Source organism: Zophobas morio, unplaced genomic scaffold (genome assembly GCF_036711695.1).
Source record: "Zophobas morio isolate AGI-343-1 ecotype UQ-CSIRO unplaced genomic scaffold, CSIRO_AGI_Zmor_V1 ptg000008l, whole genome shotgun sequence".
Taxonomy (NCBI): Eukaryota; Metazoa; Arthropoda; class Insecta; order Coleoptera; family Tenebrionidae; genus Zophobas; species Zophobas morio.
In genome coordinates this window covers 14620228-14645441 of record NW_026972113.1, presented here as the reverse complement: position 1 = coordinate 14645441, position 25214 = coordinate 14620228, and the positions used below count along the sequence as shown (strand labels likewise).

General features: G+C 30.7%; 1 protein-coding gene across 4 annotated transcripts; it reads right to left on the bottom strand.

Moving 5' to 3' along the window:
• Positions 1–856: 856 nt before the first annotated feature.
• On the bottom strand, positions 857–20095 carry LOC135125447 (very long chain fatty acid elongase 4-like). 4 transcript variants are annotated; one of them, XM_064051080.1, is made up of 6 exons: positions 19904–20095; positions 2805–2913; positions 2488–2762; positions 2265–2436; positions 2089–2216; positions 857–1887 (listed from the first exon to the last, which is right to left on the bottom strand). In XM_064051080.1, the coding sequence occupies exons 2-6, from the start codon at positions 2881–2883 to the stop codon at positions 1633–1635; spliced, it is 909 nt and encodes a 302-aa protein (XP_063907150.1). In that variant the 5' UTR covers positions 2884–2913; positions 19904–20095; the 3' UTR covers positions 857–1632. The 4 variants fall into 4 exon arrangements, with proteins under 4 accessions (XP_063907150.1, XP_063907148.1, XP_063907151.1 ...); XM_064051078.1 differs by lacking the exon at positions 19904–20095 and adding an exon at positions 3104–3257; XM_064051081.1 differs by lacking the exon at positions 19904–20095 and adding an exon at positions 3104–3257 and having other exon boundaries at positions 2488–2756.
• Between the last annotated feature and the right edge of the window lie 5119 nt (positions 20096–25214).

The following is a 25214-nucleotide window of genomic DNA, read 5'->3' as shown; positions in this document are numbered from 1 at the left end:
TTAATTGAGGTATATCCGTTCCAAACGGGGGATAATGATTCAACAATTAAATTTCCCCAATTAACAAATCTAAGAAGAATTAGGAATACAATAACGAAGTCTTAATGCAGCAGACGGTGTACGGTGTACGTCTTTCACACTGCTTTCGTCGTGTTAAATCGTAATTAAAGATCCATTATAATACCATTTTACACTCGAAAAGTAATAAGTGAAAAGAGGAAGAGTTCATTATACAAGGAAAAGAATTGTGTAAAAACTTTACAATAAACTAGAAGTGTCATTTTCACCTGATACAGGAACGTTCTAATTAAATTCTAGTATCTCTGATCTCTGTAAAAATGGTACGAAACTGTCATGTTAAGGGGACTTCACTTACCGGTAGATGGCGCTAACTGTTCACTGTCAACTAAGGAATATTAAAAACCTCACCGAAAAACTTATATTTAAACGTACACCGAATTATTGTAGAAAAAGACTGCGTTTTCATTTTTATTAATAATCTGTATTCATGCTCATTAACATCCTGCTGAAAAACAAACAAAAATAATATCTAACAAGAAAAACTACACATAATTACCCTGTTTCGAGAACGAGGAAATGAAAGTGTCAGACTTTTAACAATGCTGCAGAACTAAATTATTACTTTACACTATAATACGTGGAAACAGAAAAATTAAAACAAGTTTTGTTCATCAGAAAGCGAATAACAATTTCTCTTCGTTTTAAACAAGTTAATTACAACATCTGGACTGCACTTGTTAAGTAACATTTCGGCGTTAATTGCTTATCACTGCAACGAGACGCTTAATAAAAACAACTGAGGAAAAATTGAACAGGTTTTTAACGACTTGTGGTAAACATCTTAGAAATATATATATATATAAAAAATGAGGGGTTGGATTGGAGTGAATGTAATCTTAAATGTCTAAACTAACAATAATTTCCGTTTTCCGCTCGGTCTGGTTCTTCGAATAGCGTGTAATTAATTGATGAGAAGTGACACCATTAAGCAAAAAAGCTATTACTTGCTATAACTTTCCCATTAAGTGTATTAATCACTTAATGGAGTTGAATTCTGTTACTAATTACCCCTACGTCTATCATAATAATAGGGTCTCTGCCGCGATGCTAAGTAAGTACGAGTCACACTCGTCCTAAAGTTAATTTAAATTAAAGGCGATTTTGTCAGTTCGTGTGGTTGCGCTCGTCCTAATTTTAGCATCGCGTCAATTTTCCCCTGCAAATAAAACATGATAGAGCGGCAATTTTTGCTTTATTAAAACAATCAACATATTGTCTTTATTAAACTATGGCCAGGGGTTATCAGTGTCATAATACTGATTTATTATTTTTGATTCTGTCATAGACCCTGAGCTTGCATGATTACGTCATCAACGGAAAAACGCATGTGCGAAGTGGCAGTGTACAACTCTGATTCGCCTACATCAACGAATAATTGACATACTGTTTCTCGCTAATTCCTACGATTATATACAAAAATTAGGCTACGAATAAAATTAATAACAAAACAAGGTAAGAACATCAAACGGAATGACTCTCTCTTCTACTATAAAGATCACTTCGATTTGATTGAACAGGAAGATCGCGATTTGACTACAAGCCCTTTAGAATCTAATCAATTTTCTTCCCATTTTGGTAGATGTATGAATCTTTCTTGGAGAGGTAGGTGTTGCCTTGTCCGCAACCCATGTCCATACCGAAGAAGACTTGGCTTCCCTTTTCCATGTAAGCCTTCACGTAGAAGTTGCCGAAGAGGACGATGAACGACAACATGTAGACGATCAAGGTGTAGTGCATCCACAAGGGGAACTCGCAACCAGTTCTGATACCGTTTATACCCAGAACCAAGGCACAAGTGAACTGAATCTGGAAAATAGTACTTGAATGAGTGAGGTTCATGAACCATTATCCATATAAAGGAGAAAAGAAAACGAGGTCTCGACAATCAAACGCATCTCCTTAATTTAGTATGTCAATACACGAGACGTCGATTTAAGTTCCGAAAGTGAAAGTAGTGAAGTGGTTCATCGCGACCCACTTGCGGTACAACAAGTCCGTTTTACTCACCATTTGGAGAATCGTCAAGTACCTCTTCCACCACAAGTACCTGGCGATGTGAGGGCCGAGGGCCGCCAAGCCGTAGTACGAATACATCAGGACGTGGATACCCGAATTCACCATAGCCGGGAGGAAGGCTAAAAATCGAATTAGTACTGGAGTACTAGCGAAAAATTAGTAATTACTTGAGCCGCTGGGCACCCACTTGATGCCGATCCACCACAAGGAGAACATCGTCGAATGGTGGTACACGTGAAGGAAAGTCAACTGCTTATCTTTTTTCCTCAAGATGAAGAAAAAGGTATCGCAGAATTCGAGCAACTTGGAGAAGTAGTACCACCAAACGGCTTTGGCAATCTACGAAGGAGAATAAGATTTTGACGCTACTTGGACTATGGGGGTACTCACTTGGAGTTCGTCGGGGTGGTACCGCTGTCGACACGGTTCGCAGATATAGCTGTACCTTAACCTAGTGGCAGCTGTGAAAAGCTGCACCGAAATGTACGCGTTCAAAACAGCCATTAGTAAATTGTAAGGTATCAAAAGCCACGTCAATCTGAAGGGTTTGCGATTTTTCATGAGTTTCGGCCCGACCCACACTATAAATAAATAAATTGCGGTGTATACAGCCGTGGGGCCGGGGGAGTCCACCAGAGGCCATCCTCTAGTGCGCGAATCTGCAACTACATTTTTGAACATTGGTACTACCGCTTAATCAAGCTCACCTGATAGGGACAACGTCCATTCGTAGTAACTATACAGCTTGGATAGAGAGTTTTGGGTCGAATTTATAAACGTGACCATTTTGCTTCAGTAGAATGCGCTCCAAGTTATCTGGAACGAAAAGCAAACGCACCAATTAACTCGTGCTAACTAAGCGGTTAAAGTGCTGACGCGAGTACTCGGAAAAGTCGTACCGGGTTTTCATAGCAGTACTACAAAACTAACTAACTCGCTCCTGCGACCTCGGTTTTCGAAAAGTACTAATCCGAACTGCTCCGTTTTAAAAAAGAACGATCCTCACCAACAGCTAACCAGAAACTTCAGTACTTTCCGCACAACTTCACGTCTTTCCATTACACACTCACTGGTACTAGCACTATGGTCCGAAGCGCTCGGCCCGAAACTCGCGTCCGGAATGCTTAGAAGGAAAGCTCGTTCGGTTGTAAAAAGGTTCTGGACATGTTGATTTCGCACGGGGAAAAAGCAGAAGTGGCACGTCGTGACGGAGGGGGTCCGTGCGTTTAGTTCCGTTTTGTCGCAACCCAGGACCGGATTTTGCGCGTGCGGTACCACTTTCCTATTCGTTGGAGGTGGTACCGAGTTTACAATGGGCCGTTGTTTCCGACTTTCTTTGGATGGATGTGAGATCACGTGTAACAGTTTCGTTTTGTGGGTTAGTACGGTGGTACTAATTGAAGATGGCACGCAGGAATAATGCGTGAAAGTAGTTTTTTTTTGGCGAAATTAATGCAGGTTGGCGCGGACACGATATGTTACGACATCGTTTTTTTCGTTTAATGACCAGGTTTGATTAAATTATTACGTAAAGTATGTGGTGGATTTAGGATGGTCCACGGAAGGACTTTCACTTCCGATTCGGTTTAAGAGCGAGAGAGATGCAGTTGCGTCATGTTTCTTATAGGCGGTTTGGAATTTCTTGGATGCGGGTTAGGCAAAAAGCGGCGGTGTGGTCGAGAGAAGTGACTGAAAGCGTATTTTTGCTCAAGAGACGACAGATGGAAGTACTTCCGATGAGGGACTTACGTAACTAATTGCTAGAGATTTGAATTATTTATTATAAGATACTTTCTCTAATATTCGGGTCCGAATTCATAGTGAACGAAAGGTCGAATATGCTTCCGGTTTAAAATAGTTTCTACTTTTTTTTCTTGGTTACGTAAATACTGGTAAGGATCGCACCTAAATCTTCTGCATTTTTTAGAAAACGTGTTGTCTTGTTTAGAATTAAGTAACGTTATTACAAAAACCCATGTTGGTTTTCTCCTTCGAAAGAGAGAAACCATTACAATATTATTACAAGTGAAGTTACTGTGATTTAGAAAAAATTACCCCTCGAGCACTGTTACAAACTGTAGTTTTATCGCAACTTTCACAAGAACATTTCTTTTTGCACCAAAAAATATGCTTTCCAAAATTATGATAAAACTAGTAATTATTAATGTCCTTAGGATATTATTAGTGATCAGTGGTATTTAACTACGCACATTTTTTGCACGCTTTTCGCACATTTGCAAATGCAAATTTATCCCATAAAAATAAATAATAGTCTTAAATAAAAACAAAATTGGAAGAATTTCCGATAACAAACACTTCATCAACTGAATCGTGACATGATTATAGGTTCGTGTCCATAATCGATTCCAGTAATTGCCACAAATAGTTCTTCTCAGACGGAAGGCTAAAAAATTAATAACCCTATCGATTTCCCCCAAAAAAGTAACCAGGTAAGTGGGTTTGGGTGTTTTTGTTGCATTTTATGGATTTAGGTGTGTTTTTACTTCCCGAGCGTAAGTCCGTCGGCCGACTATCTACTTGTGTTTTTTCGACCTTTCATAACTCCTAGAGTACGGAGAAATAAGTCCCCCGTTTCCGTCCGTCTCTCTGTCTGCTTTGAAATCTTGCAGGCGTTTCGAAGTTATTCTAAGCATGGTAACTTTTTAGTCAAAATATACAACTTCGATTGATTAATTTTTCAATTTTTGGGTTGAGATTTTTCAATTTTTCAATTATTAAATTTCTCGATTTTCCAAGTTTTCATTTCTCAATTTTTCGATTTTTAAATTTTCTGTTTGTTTTCCACTGATTCCATTGTTTGATGTTTTTAAATTTTCTAATTTTTGATAATTTTTCGATTTTTCTATATTTTGATCTTCCCATTCCTCGACTGCTCAATTTTTCGGCTTTTCGATTTTTGGACTTCTCGACCTTTTGACTATTCGATTTTTCGACTTTTGAATATTTTGATTCTCCCATTTCTCGATTTTGCAATTTTTCGACATCTTAGTTTTTCTTTTTCAATTTTGGGATTTTTCAATTTTTTGATTTATGGATTGATCCATTTTTGGAGATCGAATTTTGAGATTTTTCAGTTATTATGATTCTTCATTTTTTTATTTATGTTAATTTCTTGGATTTCTTGATTTGTCGTTTTTTGATTTTTCGGTTTTTGATGTTTCAAGTTTTTGGTTTCTTAAATTTTTTATTTTTCGATTTCTCGTATTTTGATTTTTCGGTTTTTCGATATTTCAATTTTTTGGTTTTTAAATTTTTCATTTTTCAGTTTTATCAATTTTCGAATTTTCCAGATTTCGATGTTTCGATTTTTGGGTTTCTCGATTTTCAATTTTTCGACTTAAAAAGTAAAAAACAATTTATTTTATTCAATAAGTCGAGAATTGCAAAACTGAATACTTTGAAATCTTGCAGACGTTTAGAAGTTATTGTAAGCATGGTAATTTTTTAGTCAAAATGTGTAACTTTCGACCAATTTTTTTATTTATCGACTGATCAATTTTTGAATTTTTGGGGTTTGGAATTTTTCAATTTTTTGATTATTAAATTTCTTGATTTTTCTAATTTTTCATTTCTCGATTATTTTATTTTTCAATTTCTCAATTTTCCGATATTTCAGTTTTACAATTTTCCAATTTTCCGAATGTTTAATTTTCCAGTGTTTGGTGTTTCTAAATTTTCGGTCAAGTGATTTTTCAATTTTTTGGTTTTTCGATATTTTGAATTTTTCATTTATCGATTGCTCAATTTTGCCGTGTTTCGGTGTCTCGATTTCTCAATTTTTCCATTTTCATAATTTCGATTGTTTCTCGACTTTTCGATTTCTCGATTTTGCAATTTTTCGATTTATGGATTGATCAATTTTTGGAGATCGAATTTTGAGGTTTTTCAGTTATTATGATTCTTCATTTTTTTATTTATGTTAATTTCTTCGATTTCTTGATTTGTCGTTTTTTGATTTTCCGGTTTTCGATGTTTCAATTTTTCAGTTTTATCAATTTTCGAATTTTCCAGATTTCGATGTTTCGATTTTTGGGTTTCTCGATTTTCAATTTTTCGACTTAAAAAGTAAAAAACAATTTATTTTATTCAATAAGTCGAGAATTGTAAAACTGAATACTTTGAAATCTTGCAAACGTTTAGAAGTTATTGTAAGCATGGTAATTTTTTAGTCAAAATGTGCAACTTTCGACCAATTTTTTTATTTATCGACTGATCAGTTTTTCAATTTTTGGGGTTTGGAATTTTTCAATTTTTCGATTATTAAATTTCTCGATTTTTCCAATTTTTCATTTCTCGATTATTTTATTTTTCAGTTTCTCAATTTTCCTATATTTCAGTATTACAATTTTACAATTTTCCGGATGTTTAATTTTCCAGTGTTTGGTGTTTCTAAATTTTCTAATTTTCGGTCAAGTGATTTTTCGATTTTTTGGTTTTTCGATATTTTGAATTTTTCATTTCTCGATTGCTCAATTTTTCCGTGTTTCGGTGTTTCGATTACTCAGTTTTTCGATTTTCATATTTTGATTGTTTCTCGACTTTTCGATTTCTCGATTTTTTAATTTTCCCCTATCTCAGTTTTTCGATGTCCCAGTTTTGAGATTATTCAATTTTTCTTCGATTTTAAAATTTTTGGATATTCGAGTTTTAGGATTTTCTAATTTTCGAATCTTCAATTTCTCAATTTTTTAATAGTCCAGTTTTTGGTGTTTCTATATTTTCGATTTTTCGATAAATTGTTTTTTCATTCAATTTTGTGATTTTCTGACTTCTCGACTTTTTGATTTTTCGATATTTTGATCCTCCCATTCCTCGACTGCTCAATTTTTCGGCTTTTCGATTTTTCGACTTCTCGACCTTTTGACTATTAGATTTTTCGGTTGTTGAATATTTCGATTCTCTCATTTCTCCATTGCTCAATTTCTCGATTTTTCCATTTTCATATTTTCGATTCTTCCTCGACTTATCGATTTCTCGATTTTGCAATTTTTCGATAGCTTAGTTTTTTTTTCAATTATGGGATTTTTCAATTTTTCGATTTATGGATTGATCAATTTTGAGATTTTTCAATTATTACGATTCTTCATTTTTTTATTTATGTTAATTTCTTCGATTTCTTGATTTGTCGTTTTTTGATTATTCGGTTTTTGATGTTTCAAGTTGTTGGTTTCTTAAATTTTTGATTTTTCGATTTCTCGTATTTTTGTTTTTCGGTTTTTCGATGTTTCAATTTTTTGGATTTTAAATTTTTCAATTTTTCAGTTTTATCAATTTTCGAATTTTCCAGATTTCGATGTTTCGATTTTTGGGTTTCTCGATTTTCACTTTTTCGCATTAAAAAGTAAAAAACAATTTATTTTGTTCAATAAGTCGAGAATTGCAAAACTGAATACTTTGAAATCTTGCAGACGTTTAGAAGTTATTGTAAGCATGGTAATTTTTTAGTCAAAATGTGCAACTTTCGACCAATTTTTTTATTTATCGACTGATCAGTTTTTCAATTTTTGGGGTTTGGAATTTTTCAATTTTTTGATTATTAAATTTCTCGATTTTTCCAATTTTTCATTTCTCGATTATTTTATTTTTCAATTTCTCAATTTTCCGATATTTCAGTTTTACAATTTTACAATTTTCCAGTGTTTGGTGTTTCTAATTTTTCTAATTTTCGGTCACGTGATCTTTCGATTTTTTGATTTTTCGATATTTTGTAATTTTCACTTCTCGATTGCTCAATTTTTCCGTGTTTCGGTGTCTCGATTTCTCAGTTTTTCGATTGTTTCTCGACTTTTCGATTTCTCGATTTTTTAATTTTCCCCTATCTCAGTTTTTCGATGTCCCAGTTTTGAGATTTTTCAATTTTTCTTCGAATTTAAAATTTTTGGATATTCGAGTTTTAGGATTTTCTAATTTTCGAATCTTCAATTTTTCGATTTTTTTATATTCCAGTTTTTGGTGTTTCCATATCTTAGATTTTTCGATCAATTGATTTTCATTCAATTTTGTGATTTTCCGACTTCTCAACTTTTCGATTTTTCGATATTTTGATCTTCCCATTCCTCGACTGCTCAATTTTTCGGCTTTTCGATTTTTCGACTTCTCGACCTTTTGACTATTAAATTTTTCGGTTTTTGGATATTTTGATTTTCCCATTTCTCCATTGCTCAATTTTTCGATGTTTCAGCGTCTCGGATTTTCAGTTTCGTATTTCTCGATTTTTCCATTTTCATATTTTCAATTCTTCCTCTACTCTTCGATTTCTCGATTTTGCAATTTTTCGATATCTCAGTTTTTCTTTTTCAATTTACATTATTATGATTCTTCAATTTTTTGTTATGTTAATTGCTCCGATTTCTCGTTCTCGTTTTTCGATTTTTCGGTTTTCGATGTTTCAATTTTTTGGTTTTTAAATTCTTTTTTTCTTTTCAGTTTTATCATTTCTCCAGATTTCATTGTTTCGATTTTTAAATTTCTCGATTTTCAATTTTTCGACTTAAAAACTAAAGAACGGAAAAACTGAAAATCGAAAAGTAAAAACATTGAAAATTCGAACATCGAAAAATCGAAAAGCAAAGAATATGAAAAGTCTAAGAACTGAAGAATAAAAAAATTGAAAAATCAAGAATGCTAAAATTTGAAAGTTTGAAAAGTCGAAGAATTGAGAAACTGGAGGTCGAAAAATCGATAAAGAAATAAGTTGAAAATTCGAATATTACAAAATCGAAAATTCAACGAATCAGGTTAGGGCAGGTCACGTCGAAATAAAAAAATTCGAATATCGAAAAATTGAAAATTCGAGGAATCGATAAACCGAAAAATCTAAAATTAAAATATCAAAAAACTGAAAATTACAGAAACGAAAAATTCCCAAAATAGAAGTGTCGAAAATCGAAAAAAAGTAAAAAATCGTAAAATGGAAAAACTGAATAATCGATAAATGGGAAGTTTTAAAAAATAAAAATTTGAAAAATCGAAAAACTGAAAATCAAAAACCGGGAAATCGAGAAGTCGAAAGATCTGAAATTAAAAAAAAACTAATTGAATAACCGAAAAATTGAAGAATCAAAGAATTGAAAAAACGAGAAGTGGAAAAATCGAAAAACCGAGAAAATTCAGTACATTAAAATATCCAGAAAAAGTCAAACTCGACATAAAGTTTTCAATTTTCGATACTTTATTTTTGTTCTTTCATACATAAGATTTAATTACATCGTAAATTTCAGTTTAGTGTTGCTTGTGTGACATAGCAATAAATATACAGCTGGTTTCACAAAAAACGGGAAAAATGACAGTGACCTATGAGAACCTGACTTACTCATCTTATCCCGTTTTTTGTGAAACCAGCTGTATTTTTACTTCGTCCCTTCTTAACTGACTAATAATTTCGTAAGTAACACATCCCAAGTAGTTTTAACGTAAATAGCAGAGAGTACTCAGAAGAGGCAGCTTCCACATTAATGACACCAATTTTAGCAACCATGGTCCTTATCGGAGAAGACACGGAGACGCAAATCGCAAATTAAGAATGAACACAGTCGTTGTGGTAAATTAAGATCGAATAAAAAGCGCGAAATCTAAATTTATGTTGGTACTTACGGCTGCGTTACTAATGAATTTGTTAAAAGGTTGGTATGTACTTTTCTGCTATGCTTCGTAAATGACACATAAAATAGAAAATCCACTTCGTCTGTACTTGCTGAAGATAATTAGTGATAAAAGCATGAAATTAATTGTTATATTTCCACATGGATTGTTTTACTTTGCTGCGTTTAAGTAGTAACAATTTTGTGAACACAAATAAATGGTGGTCAATACAATAATTTTTCGAGTTTTCTATTTTTGGATTTTTTAACTTTTGAATTTTCGATTTGTCGAATTTTCAATTTCTTTACTTAATTTTTCGATTTTTAGGTATCTTAATTATTGGTTTCTTCAATTTTTCAATAACCAAAATCTCATTGTTTACAGTTTTTCAAAATTTCAGTTTTAATGTATTTTGTTCTTTTTGTTGAAACACGAAAAGTTAAATATTCAATATTATTGCTATTATGTGTTTGTTTATATTGCGTAATTTATCTTTTTTAATGGTCATCGGTTTTTGGTTTTTAAAGATTCTTCAGTTTTTCGGTTATATAATTTTTTGATTTGCAATTTTTCGATTTTGCAGTTTTTAGATGTTTTAATTTTTAATTTTTCAATGATTCGATTCTTGACTTTTTCGATTTTTAATTTTTCCATTAATTTTTTCGATTTTCCAATTTCTCATTTCTTCAATTTTTCAGTTTTTCGAATTTTCAATTTCTTGACTTAATTTTTCGATTATTATATGTATTTTTCAATTTTACGTTTTTGGATTTTTCAGTTTTAAAATGCAATATTTCGATTTTTCTATTTTTGGATTTTTAAACTTTTGAATTTTCGATTTTTCAATTTGTCGACTTAATTTTTTAATTTTTTAAATTTGTCAATTTTGCATTTTGCGATTTTTCAGTTTTAAAATACAAGTTTTTGACTTTAGAATTTTCTGATTTTACAATTTTTCTATTTTTCAATTTTTAGATATCTTAATTATTGGTTTCTTCAATTGTTCAATAATACACAATCTCGTTGTTTACAATTTTTCAAAATTTTTGTTTTAATGGATTTTGTTCTTTTTTAAAAATTCTTCAGTTTTTCGATTTTAGAATTTTTTGATTTGCAACTTTTTGATTTTTTAATTCTCAGATATTTTGATTTTTGATTTTTCAATCATTCGATTCTTCAGTTTCCGGATTTTTAATTTTTCAATTTATTATTTCCATTTTTCACTTTCTCGTTTCTCCAATTTTTCATTTTGCATTTTTTCCATTTTTCTATTTGTCGATTTTTCAATTTTGCATTTTTCGATTTTGCAGTTTTAAAATACAATAGGTTTCTTCAATCTTTCAATAATCCAAAATCTCGTTTACAATTTTTCAAAATTTCAGTTTAACATGAAAATTTAAAAATTTGGCACTGGTTTTCGATTTTTCAAGATACTTGGGTTTTTCGAATTTACAGTTTTTTGATTTGTAACGATTTGATTTTTCAATTTTTGGATATTTTAATTTTTGATTTTTCAATTATTCGATTCTTCAGTTCTTAGATTTTTAATTTTTCGATTTTGCAATTTTTCAACTTTTCGATTTTTTAACTTATGAATTTTCGATTTGTCGATTTTTCAATTTCTCGCCAGTTTTAATGGATTTTGTTCTTTTTTATATCGTGTAGTCTTACTTTTTTAATTGATATCGGTTTTTGATTTTTAAAGATTCTTCAGTTTTTCGGTTTTACAATTTTTTGATTTGCAATTTTTTGATTTTTCAGTTTTTAGATGTGTTAATTTTTGATTTTTCAATGATTCGATTCTTGACTTTTTCGATTTTTAATTTTTCGATTAATTTTTTCAATTTTCCAATTTCTCATTTCTTCAATTTTTCACTTTGCAAATTTTCAGTTTTCGGAATTTTCACTTTCTTGACTTAATTTTTCGATGTTTAGATTTTTCAATTTTACGTTTTTGGATTTTTCAGTTTTAAAATGCAATGTTTCCATTTTTCTATTTTTGGATATTTAAACTTTTGAATTTTCGATTTTTCAAATTGTCGACTTAATTTTTTCATTTTTTAAATTTGTCAAGTTTTTGACTTTACAATTTTTTGACTTTACAATTTTTCTATTTTTCAATTTTTAGATATCTTAATTATTGGTTTCTTCAATTGTTCAATAATACAAAATCTCGTTGTTCACAATTTTTCAAAATTTTAGTTTTAATGGATTTTGTTATTTTTTAAAAATACTTGAGTTTTTCGAGTTTAGAAGTTTTTGATTTGCAACTTTTTGATTTTTTAATTCTTAGATATTTTGATTTTTGATTTTTCAATCATTCGATTCTTCAGTTTTCGGATTTTTAATTTTTCAATTTATTATTTCCATTTTTCAATTTCTCGTTTCTCCAATTTTTCATTTTCGAATTTTTCTATTTCTCTATTTGTCGATTTTTCAATTTTGCATTTTTCGATTTTTCAGTTTCAAAATACAACTTTTTGATTTTATAATTTTGATATTTTTCAAATTTTTAGATACATATCTTAATAATAATAATAATAATAATAGTGCTTTATTACGCCGAAAGATATAAACGCATTACATAAAGTACATAACAAAATATTAACATAACAATTCATATTAACATAATAGTAACAATTTGCGACATTCTTTCTTGAAGGCGTTGAGGGAGATACCAAAAAACTCTAAAGTGTTGCATTCGTTAGCAATCATCAAAACGCTATTTAGAGGCGAATGTAATGCATAATTCGTTTTATGAACTGGTATAAAAAACAGCCTAGGCGTACGAACCTTACGGATTGACACATTAAGACCTACCAACGCTAGCAATATGGGGGCTTCAATTAAACCATTTAATAATTTAAAAAGAAAACATAGTTTGTGATACTTACGACGATTTTCTAGTGTATGTACTGACAGATAAGATGCAACAAGGTCTGTATCTGCTAACACAATACCATCACCACACAACTTATATTTGACATATTTTAAAAGTTTGACTTGGACAGCTTCAATTCGGCTTATGTGAGTGATATAAAACGGTGACCAGTTGACACAATTGAATTCCAATATCGATCGGACTAACGAATAGTATAATATCAGAATGGTTCTGATGTTACTGAAGTTCACCGTCCACCGCTTTAAACACCCTTAATTAATCTTAATTATAGGTTTCTTCAATCTTTCAATAATCCAAAATCTCGTTCTTTACAATTTTTCAAAATTTCAGTTTAACATGAAAATTTAAAAATTTGGCACTGGTTTTCCAAATACTTTAGTTTTTCGAATTTACAGTTTTTTGATTTGTAACGATCTGATTTTTCAATTTTTGGATATTTTAATTTTTGATTTTTCAATGATTCGATTAGTTTTTAGATTTTTAATTTTTCGATTTTTCAGTTTCTCAATTTTTCAATTTTTTAGGTTGCAATTTTTCAATTTCTCGCCAGTTTTAATAGATTTTGTTGTTTTTTATATCGTGTAGTCTAACTTTTTTAATTGACATCGATTTTTGATTTTTCAATTTGTCGATTTTTATATAAAAAAATCAAGGGTCCAGAATTTTGAAAAATAAAACATCTGTTACTAAGATTATTAAAATTCTTTGAAGAATAAAATTCAAAAGGTTTCGGAGATTCTTTCCTAAAAAAACACAAGTGGTCTACATGACTCGGATTCTTAAAAAACAAAAGACAGTAAGGCCCTCTAAGACTCTTTGAGACTCTTTCAAAAACAAAAACCACAGCGAGAAATAATCAAATAAAAGGACGAAAACATAAAATTAAACCAGCTAAAGTATAAAAAAGGCAATGAAAATGCAACTAACGACAAAAATTTCGTTTCACAAAAAATAAATAAACGTTTATTTATGAAGACCAAACTTGGACAATAACAAGATTGTCATCCACAATGACAAAGATAAAAGTTACGCCACAACTACTACATAACCCGTCTGTGTCTCCTCATTTGCAAGTATTACGAGAACCAGTTTATGCATTGTTTATGAGAAAAAGTAAAGAGTTATTATTACATTGAACTTTGATGGCCTTTGTAAAACCTGTCGCTGTTACTTCAAAAAATACATTTTAAACAACGTTAAAACGATTATACAATTTTTTCGTGACGTCATTAATTTATTGGAACATATTTTTTTGAAACTAGAGATAATTTGCGCTTTTTAGTCATCTTAAGTCGTTTCCAATTTATTTCCATTAAGTTCCATAATTCAGAATTCTACAAAATTTAACAGTGCGTAAATTCGGCTACCAATCAAAAATTTCTTTGCAATTAGTGCTGGGTGAAGAATAAAGTTATGCAGAAACAACACGTGTGTCTATCCTTAATTACACAATTCCAGAACAAAGTAATCGATTCGATAGTTTTGGAGATAATTTAATAGATACCTCTTCAATAAACACGAAAAGTATACCACCCCGCCTCAAAATCCGTCCGAATTTACCGTGACAATTATCGCAATTTCGGCCTCCCTTTCACTGTACCTCACATATCATCTCCCAAGACTTTTCTAATTTGTTTTAGTGAAAAATATGACCCCATCGACACCAATTTTTCGTGTAGGTCACAGTGGAGCCTAAGGTGGAACGGAACATGCTGTATGCATCAACGAAACCATAACTTTCCCGTGCGATTCAAACAACAATACCGACCGAAATTCCGCCTATGCAAAGTAGCGCAAATTTCCAATCGATTTCGCTACGGAACGTCCACAAAGATCGAAAAAACGCACATAATCGACTAAATAATAAGTGGAAAATGACTTCATTAACGTTTTTGCGAGTGGTGAAGTTCACACGGTTCGCTTCCGCAAACGTAAGCGGTTATCGTACGTTATTTTACTATTTGCGATCGGAGAAGTGAAATGGTACATGGTATAAAATTTCTAAATGCGTGGTCTCAAAGGTGAAAATAAAATAAACAGGCGAGGCATTGAACTTTCTAATAACTTATTACCTGTAATTTCTAATTCATTATCACTGATGGTTCATGGTGTATGGTATAGACGTTTCGGGTTAGACCGCGGTAATAACGTTAAGCGAAAACGTTGTTGTTGTTATGACATACAATTAAAACGTCGTAGTTAAAAAATTATATTAATAAATAAAATAAAATGATGTTAAGACTGTACGATCGAAAAGTCAATGAATCAGAGCTGGCGTTGGCTGTCGAGTTTTGGGTGGCACTACTGTCCTCAATTTGACATAAACTAGTATCAACATAACCTGTAAAACTAATCCATTTTATCACTGGGTGTTGAGATAACTATACATATAATGATGTCATGAATCAGTTATGCAGTGATACCACCACAACTGGTCTCACGACCAATTTCAATTCGTTTTATTTTCGATTTCACGGTAGATCGAACAGCCACTGGATAGTTACGTGTTGCTAATAATAAGTAAACAAAATTTTCTTTTTCCAGTTAAACTAGAAACATTTATTAGACGTTATTTGGACGAATAAGCGATTAACTGATATATTTTCAAAGACAAATTGTCAAATGTTATAGGCATATTTGATTTTTTTACAACCCACGTAAGTAAAGTAAAGTAAAGTTGGATCACTAAACACCAAATAAAGGAATACCCCAACATTTTTGACAACGATGTCATGTTCCTAGAATTTTGGAAAAGTCAGAAAGGCTCATGTTTCGATTTTTCAATTTTTACATGTTTTAATTTTTTTAAATTTGGCAATGATTCGATTTTTCAAGTTTTTCTATTTTTTAATTCTTCGGTTTGTGCTTTTTTGAATTTTCGTTTGCTGATTTTACAATTTTGCAATTACATATTCAATTTTTCAAGTTTTCGATTTTTATATTTTTTTATTTTTCTATTATTAATGAACTTTTGGATTTTCGTTTCTCGATTTTTAATTTTTCGATTATTTCAGTTTTTAATTTTTTCAATTTTTAATTTTTCGATCTTCCAGTTTTTCATTTTTTCAATTTTTCAGTTTTTCGATTTTTTAACTTTTGAATATTTCATTAGTCGATTTTTTAATTTTTCAGTTTCCGATTTATAATTTTTCGATTTTTCGTTTCTTCAATTTTTCGGTTTTGGAGTTACTTGATTTTTCAATTTGTCGATTTTTCTAATTTTCAAACTTTGCATTTTTGAACTTGTAAATTTTCGTTTCCTCGGAGTTTCGATTTTTAATTTTTCAATTTGTTTAATTTTCCCTTTCTTCAATTTTACAATTTTGCAATTTTTCCAGATTTCCCCATTTTTCATTTTTTCGATTTTGCAAGTGTGTGATTTTTCAAGTTTTCAATTTTTCTATTTTTCAGATTTTGAATTTTTAATTTCTGGATTTTTTTTATTTTTCGTGAAAAAAGTTTTTTATTTTTAAACTTTCCATTTTTTCGATTTTTCGGTTTCGCAATTATTTGATTTTTCAAGTTTTCTATTTTTCGAATTTTCGTACTTTAAATTTCCGAATTTTCGTTTATGGATTTTTCGGTTTCAATTTTTCGATTTTTAATTTTGCGATTTTTCAGGTTTTCAAATTTTCTATTTTTCAATTTTACAGTTTTTCGATTTTTAAACTACATATCCATTCGATTTGTGGATTTTTCAATTTTTTAGTTTCCCTATTTTTATTTTTTCGGTTTTTCAATTTTTTATTTCTTTAATTTTTCGGTTTTGCAGTTATTTCATTTTTCAAGTTTTCGATTTATTATATTTTTTATTTTTGAACTTGCGAATTTTCGTTTGAATTTTTAGATTTTTTAATTTTTCGTTTATTCATTTTTACAATTTTGCAATTTATCCATTCTTCAAGTCCCCGATTTTTCTATTTTTTAATTTTTCGATTCCTCGATTTTTAATTTTGTCGGTTTATTTTTTCGAGTTTTCAATCTTCCGTTTCAAGATTTTCTTTTTCGTAGGAAAAACGTTTCTTTAATTTCTCATGTCTTTGATTTTTCCATTTTCCGATTTTTCAATCTTTATAACTTAGCGATTTTTCGGGTTTTCAAGTTTTCTATTTCTCAATTTTCCCATTTTACAGTTTTTCGATTTTTTTACTTTTAAAAATATTCTATTTGTCGATTTTTCAATTTTTCAGTTTCTCGATTTTTAATTTTTTGATTTTCCAGTTTTTGATTTCTCATGTTTTCAGTTTTTCTATTTTTCAAATTTTCGGTTTTTTGAACTTGTAAATTTTCGTTTACTGATTTTTCAGTGTTTCAATTTTTAACTTTTCCATTTTTTTTAATTTGTCGTTTCTTCAATTTTATAATTTTGCACTTTTTCCAGTTTTTGGTTTTTTAACTTTGCATTTTTTCGATTTTTCAGTCTTGCAATGACCTACTGGTTTTTTCAAATTTTCGATTTTTCTATGTTTGAAATTTTGGATTTTTGAACTTGAGAATTGTTGTTTGTTGATTTTTCAGAGTTTCCATTTTTAATTTTTCGTTTCCTCATTTTTACAATTTTGCAATTTATGGATTTTTCATTTATAAATTTTTTAGCGTTTCGATTTTTCAGCTTCTCGGTTTTTAATTTTACGATTTTCCAATTTTGCAATTATTGAATTTTTCAAGTTTTTGATTTTCAAACTTTTCAATTTTCGTTTGTCAATTTTTCTCTTTCGATTTTTAATTTTTCCATTTTTTAGACGTTTACCGATTTTTCAAATTTTTGATTTTCCAATTTCCTGATTTTTAATTTTTCAATTTTTCAATTTATCAATTTTTTTTGTGTTTCATTTTTCAATGTTTCGCTTTTTCATTGTTCATTTCTTCATTTTTACAATTTTGCAATTTATTGATTTTCCAAGTTTTCGATATTTTTTTTGTTTCCCTTTTTCGATTTTTGAACTTTTGAATTTCCGTTTGTCGATTTTTCTGTTTCAATTTTTCGGTTCGTCGGTTTTTAATTTTGTGGGTTTATTTTGTTCGAGTTTTCAATCGTTCGTTTCCTCAACTTTACAGATTCGCAATTTTTTGATTTTCCAAGTTTTTCATTTTTCTATTTTTCAGCGATTCGATTTTTCAACTTTTGAATTTTCGTTTGTCGATTTTTCTGTTTAGATTTTTCGGTTTCTCCATTTTTAATTTTTCAATATACTTTTTCGATGTATTTGATTTTTCTATTTTTAAAATTTTCGATTTTTTTCATTTTTCGTTTCTTCAATTTTAAAATTGTGAAATTTTTCCAGTTTTCGATTTTTCGACTTTCCATTTTTTTCGATTTTTTGGTTTTGCAATTATTTGATTTTTGAAGTTTTTGATTTTCAAACTTTTGAATTTGATTTTTGAAGTTTTTGATTTTCAAACTTTTGAATTTTCGTTTGTCGATTTTTAATTTTTCCATTTTTTACACGTTTGAAATTTTAATTTACCGATTTTTCAATTTTTTGATTTTCCAATTTCCTGATTTTTAATTTTTAAATTTATCATTTTTTGTGTGTGTTTCATTATTCAATTTTTACACCATATTTTAATTTTTTGCTTTTCAGTGTTTCGATTTTTCATTTTTCGTTTCTTCATTTTTACAATTTTGCAATTTATTGATTTTCCAAGTTTTCGATATTTTTTTTGTTTCCCTTTTTCGATTTTTGAACTTTTGAATTTCCGTTTGTCGATTTTTCTGTTTCAATTTTTCGGTTCGTCGGTTTTTAATTTTGTGGGTTTATTTTGTTCGAGTTTTCAATCGTTCGGGTCCTCAACTTTACAGATTCGCAATTTTTTGATTTTCCAAGTTTTTAATTTTTCTATTTTTCAGTGTTTCAATTTTTCAACTCTTGAATTTTCGTTTACGATATTTTTGTTTAAATTTTTCGGTTTCTCCATTTTTAATTTTCCAGTATACTTTTTCGATTTTTCATTTCTTCAATTTGGCAACTATTCAATTTTTCATGTCTTCGATTTTTCCATTTTCCGATTATTAATTTTTCGAGTTTTCTTCAATTCTTCTTTTTTGAATGTTATATGATTTTGCGATATTTCGGGTTTCAAGCTTTCTATTTCTCGATTTTTAATTTTTTGATTTTTCAAATTTTTGGTCTTTGAACTTTAAATTTTCGTTTACTGATTTTTCAGTGTTGCGATTTTTAATTTTTCCATTTTTTTTTTTTTGATTTGTCGTTTCTTCAATTGTATAAGTTTGTAATTTTTCCAGTTTTTGATTTTTCGGTTTCGAAATTACTTGATTTTTCATGTTTTCGATTTTTCTGTTTTAAATTTTGAATTTTTGAACTTGCGATTTGTTGTTTGCTGATTTTCCATTTTTAATTTTTCGATTTTCCGATTTGCTGATTTTTAATTTTTCAAATTATCAATTTTTTTTGTGTTTCATTATCAATTTTGACACATAATTTAATTTTTTGTATTTCAATTCAATTTTTCAGCTTTGCACTTATTTGATGGTTCAAGTTTCGGTTTTTGTGTTTTCCAGGTTTTCGATTTTTGAACGTCTGTATTTTCATTACAACTTAAAACTCGAGAAAACGAAAAATTCGAAAAATTCTAAAATCGAAAAATTGTATAATCAAAAAACTGAAGAAACGAAAAATTGAAAAATTATATATTTATGTTAAATTTTTGTGGCCATCCTGAGTAAGTAATAAAAAATAAAAATCAAAACACACTGGACTTCAGTTCATATTCTTTGATCAACTTTTAATTAACAATTTTTCTAAAATTCTAGGCAGGATATCTTTACAGATAAATTTTTAAGGATGCCTGTAGTCACTAGATTTTTACCAAAATTTATATCTTTTGTACATCCTAACCTACTTGACTTCATTTGTTGAAAAGTATAAAAAATTAATCGCACTGTTGTCCATAAAAGATTTATGTATTTATCCCCTCCGAAAAGCGCATGACGTCATAAACCGAATGTAGTTCAGCAATATGGGTTTATTTTATTGTAACTGTTTACAAAAGAGTTTTGAAAATGTTATTTGCCAATCGAAGTTGTGCGAATGTGTTATTTCTTATGAAATGTTAATAACAAATGAAAAAAATATCTTAAAAAAAGTTTATTTATTTAAAAAAATCTGTAAAAGTTGTCATACGCCGTCCTTCACACACCGACCAAACCAGCTCTACACCAGACCCATACGCATCAGACTAATTGTCCGACTTTCACGGAAGAAAGTGAAACCGATCATAATTTAGATATCCCACGAAAAATTCTCGCTTTGTTATTACGTAAAAATCGGGTTTTTTTACCTTGACGTGGTCATGGCACGGTTTCGGATCGATCAGCACAGCTCGGGTTCCCCCATTAGCTCCCAATTTGGCCGGTCTTCGGTGGCTCCCTAATTGCTCCTAACCTTCCCCAATTCTCCGGCCTGCGAAGCACACCCTTCCCAGCGCGAATTCACAGCCAGACTACACGCCCCGGTGCTCTGCTGCCTTTGCCCTGCAAAATCGATACTACAGGATATGCAGCAGGATCTTGCCCGCTTTTGTACGAATACTTTTGGAGAGATGAGGATCAATGGGGTTGCGATCGAGTGGAAGTAGGCGGTTTGGCGGCGAGAGGGAAGGACTTTCACTAGTGACGCGACGAGTGCGATTATGGAGAAATGGAGGAATTTGCGACGAGTCGAGGCGAATATTTTTTTACTGCGATAATGGTAGCTATGGGAGCTTTCCGGATGGTTATTTCCAGTGGCGGATCTAGCGCAGATGAGTAGAGAAATGCGGCCCCGAAATACGAAGGAAAACAAAGTTATTTGCAGGAATTTTTCTCGTCCTTAAAGCATTCATTCAAAAAATATAATTATTAGGATTTACAGCTGTTTAAAATCGGCAACAATTTATTTTTCAGTAGGACAAATTTACACGACTAACTAAACTATACAAAGATTATGTGCAGAATAATTCCCACATGGTTTTTCTTTATGCGAACGCCGCCCGGCCGCCGTCACCGATGATGAGTCGCCCATCGTCGCCGTACATACCAGAAAACCCTCGAGAATAATAATAATAATAATAATAATAATAATAATTTATTACAGCCCAACGAGCAAGCTCATATAGGGCAAAATAGTACATAATAACATTTGAATAATTTCACAATACACAAAAAAAAAAACATACAAGTTATTAGTAAGTAGACGTTCATGCTAATTGTGGTGTATAATTGTAACATAGATTTTTACACGTACAACAAAAAAAACGAAAGTTTTCAACAAATACGTCCAAGTGCGCAGCATTAACGTTATATAACCTAGTCATATTTAGTATAGGGGAATGCAAGTGTTGATTGGTACGTGATACCTGATTAGAAAATACAAGTGGTTGACGATTATTAAGTCTAGGTACACAAAAGTTAATCTGAGAAAGAAGGTTACTGTCCTGAATAATGCCATGTAATAATTTATATAAAAAGGTTAAAGAGAAGTACTTCCGTCGATCTACAAGGGGTATTAAATCGAATTCAGCTAGCAGTAGTTTCTGTGGGTAATTACGGACTGGATATATCCCATGTTTCCTAAAGTATACGTACTTACAAAATCTTCTTTGGATATTTTCTAATGCGGAAATATGTATATTATAATATGGATCCCATACTAACGTACAGTACTCCAAAATAGAGCGAACATAAGCGAAGTACAATAAAAACATGCAATCCGTATTTTTGAAATCTTTTGTAGTGCGTATGACAAAACCTAACATCTTCAGAGCTTTACAGTTAATATTATTAATGTGAGGTACGAACGACAGTCTAGAGTCCATAATGATACCTAAATCTCTAAATTCAGTACATCTCTTAATCTCTACTCCTCCAATATTATAATTATATTCTATAACATTAGTTTTCCTGTTATATGACACAATACAGCACTTGTTAATATTTATGTCTAACTTGTGTATTTGACACCAACGAATTATTGCATCAAGAAGTTTCTGCAACTTTTCACAATCCTGGAGATTATCAATTATTTTTGCTAATTTAATGTCATCTGCATACAAAAAAATACGACAATCAAAGTTTAGACATTTTACCACATCATTAATATAAATAATGAATAATAAAGGTCCTAAATTGGATCCTTGACAAACACCAGAATGGCATTCATACACTGGTGACCTATAACCTGAATATTCAACATATTGCTTTTGGCCACTTAATATCGATTTAAAAAGATTAACTAAACTATCGCATAATCCGAAATTATGTAACTTTTTCAATAGAATTGGGTGGTTTACAACATCAAAAGCTTTGGATAGGTCCATGTATACTGTATCTACCTGTTGTGTGCAGTTTAAAGAATCTGAGACAAATTGTGTAAAATTGCATAAATTCGTACATGTTGATTTACCTCGTACAAAACCGTGTTGGTGATCGGTTAACTGCTGTAATATATGGCTATAAACGTTATCAAACAATATGATTTGAAATAACTTTGCAAAGTTTGGAATAATTGCAACAGGTCTGTAGTTTGTTATCTCAAATTTAGAGCCGGATTTGAAGATAGGACATACCCTTGCAATCTTCCAACTTTCTGGGAAGACCTCCGTTTTTAAAATTAAGTTATAAAGATGTTGGAGGGGCGTGATAAGACAAGATATACAATCACGAATAAAAAAAGCCGGAATAGAATCAGCACCCATTGTAAAATTTGCTTTGATTTTCCGCACACATTTAGAAATATCCTTTTCATTTATAACAAAATTGTGTAAAACAGGTACATTTAAATTATTATCACAGATGTTATCACAGTCACATTTCGCATCACATTTCTTATTATCACACTGATTTGAACTTACAGTTGAGTTACTATTATATTGTTTAAACACGCTGCTGAATAAAATGGCGAAGTTATTGACAATGTCCTGAGGATTGGCAAGTTTTTTCTCACCATGCGACATGACTCCGGGAATTCTTGACGATTTGTTTTTCTCATTTACAAAAGACCATAGCTGAGAGGGATCGTTTCTAATTTTCTCTTCCGCAGAATTTAAAAAATTCTGGTATTCTTCCCTTGCTGCACTTCTTATTCTTTGATTTAATTGCCGCGCCCGTTCTTTGTGTGACAAAACCTTGTATTTTTTATACATTTTCCAATGATACTTCCTTTGTATTATTGCTCTAACAATGTCGGTATTAAACCATACAGGATAGACGTTTTTTTGTTTGTTTATTCGTTGAGGAACGTATATAGAAAACAATTTAGTAATAACATTAGTTAGATATTCGCAACCCTTATTTATATCTTCAATTAATAACATTTCATTCCAATTTACTTTTGATATAGCTTCATATAATCCTTTGAAATCAGCTTTTCTAAAATTAAATGACTTCTTATCTGTTTGTGCTGGTTCAAATTTGGTTTCATTTATGACGTTGATAAAAAATTTCATTAATAATGAAGGATGGTGACTGTCCTCTTTTACCAGAGGTTCTATATTGTGCTCGATGGAAGAGCTTATAGCGTCCGATGTTACAATTGCATCCAGTATACGGCCATTAGCATTTAGAACGCGATTATGTTGTATTAAGTTGTTAAAAGTTAAAAATGAAACAAACGCATTATACAAATTTGTGGGATTGCGATTATATATTGAGAAAACCCATAGGCGTCGTACCTGGGCGGCCTATGGGTTTATTTTATAACAGTATACAAAAATAATATGTTAAAATATCAATATTTTCAAAACGTTGTTCCGTTAAAATTAAGTTAATGTCACTAATATAAAATTCAGTCATTAATAATTATAATAACTACAAACATTAATCAACTCATTTTGATTCACTCTTAGAATTAGCAATCTCACGGGTCAAATGTGTTACGATTTTTGAAATAGCAACCTCGGGAATTAATTATGTTTCTATTATAAATATGACATATTACAGAATAAAGAACCTCTAGAAGTAGAAATTTTGGGGGCTAATTCACTTTCACCTTTAGAATTAGCATTCTCAGGGGCCAAATGTGTTAGAATTTTAGAAATAGCATAAAACAGAATAAAGAACCCTGAGAACTCGATTTTGTTTCGTTTTAAGAAATATCAATCTCAAGGGATAATTGTATTTTGTTTTTAGAAGTAGCAATCTCGGAGGCTAATTTTGTTTCCATTTTAGAAATAGCATACAATAGAATAAAGAACCTCGAGATCCCCATTTTCTTCCTTTTCAGAAGTAACAATCTCGGAAGCTAATTATGTTTCAAATTTCGATATCAGTATAAAGATCTGATTTTGTTTCGTTTTTAGAAGTAGCAATCTCGGGAGCTCATTTTGTTTCACTTTTAGAACTAGCAATCTCAGGGGCCAAATGTGTTACGATTTTGCGAAGAAGGAAAGTCGAAATTTTACGTTTTTAGAAATATCAATCTTGGGGATAATTGTGTTTCGCTTTTAGAAGTAGTAATCTCGGAAGCTAAGTTTGTTTCGATTTTAGAAGTAAGACACCCTTTTTTAGAACTAGCAATTTCGGGGTGTGATTTTGTTTCGTTTTTAGAAGTAGCAATGTCGGGGGCTCATTTTCTTTCACTTTTAGAATTAGCAATCTCAGGGACCAAATGTGTTACGATTTTACGAAGAGAGAACCTCGAAATTCAGAATTTGTTACGTTTTTGGAAATATCAATCTTGAGAGTAAATTGTTTTTCGCTTTTAGAAGTAGCAATCTTGGCAGCTAAATTTGTTTCGTTTTTAGAAGTAGCAATGTCGACGGCTAATTGTGTTTCTCTTTCAGAATTAGTATTCTTAGGGCCAAATGTATTACGATTTTATGAAGAAAGAACCTCGAAATTCTGTTTTTGTTACGTTCTTAGAAATTTCAATCGCGGAGGATAATTGTGTTCTGGTTTTAGAAGTAGCAATCTCGGAAGATAAATTTATTTCGATTTTAGAAATAGCACACAACAGAATAAGAACCTCAAGCCCCGATCTTCTTCTTTAGAAATAGCAATATCGGGGCGTAATTTTTGTTTCGTTTTTAGAAGTAGCAAGCTCGCAGGTTCATTTTACGATTTTACGAAGAAAGAACCTGAGAATTCTGATTTTGTTACGTTTTTAGATATATCAATCTCGGAGGATAATTGTATTTCGCTTTTAGAAGTAGCAATCTCGGAAGTTAAATTTGTTTCAATTTTAGAACTAGTACACAACAGAATAAGAACCTCGAACCCCGATCTTCTTTTTTAGAACTAGCAATCTCGGAAGCTAATTATGTTTCAAATTTCGATATAGCATATAACAGTATAAAGATCCGATTTTGTTTCATTTTTAGAAGTAGCAATCTCGGGGGCCCATTTTGTTTCACTTTTATAAGTAGCAATCTCAGGGGCCAACTGTGTTACGATTTTACCAAGAAAGAACCTCGAAACCCCGATCTTCTTTTTTAGAACTAGCTATCTCGGAGCGTAATTTTATTTCGTTTTTAGAAGTAGCAATCTCGAGGGCTTATTTTATTACACTTTTAGAATTAGCAATCTTAGAGCCCAAATATGTGACGATTTCAGGAATAGCATCAAACAGAATAAAAAACCATAAAGAACCTCGAGATCCCGATTTTCTTCTTTTTC

What these genes read in the sequence shown, in the direction of transcription:
- LOC135125447 (XM_064051080.1), bottom strand. Translation starts at nt 2,883, where the DNA reads ATGGTCACGTTTATAAATTCGACCCAAAACTCTCTATCCAAGCTGTAT. An exon ending in ACCACCCCGACGAACTCCAA is followed by an intron (nt 2,437 to 2,487) that starts GTGAGTACCCCC and finishes TCTCCTTCGTAG; the next exon opens with ATTGCCAAAGCCGTTTGGTG. An exon ending in ACTTGACGATTCTCCAAATG is followed by an intron (nt 1,888 to 2,088) that starts GTGAGTAAAACG and finishes ACTATTTTCCAG; the next exon opens with ATTCAGTTCACTTGTGCCTT.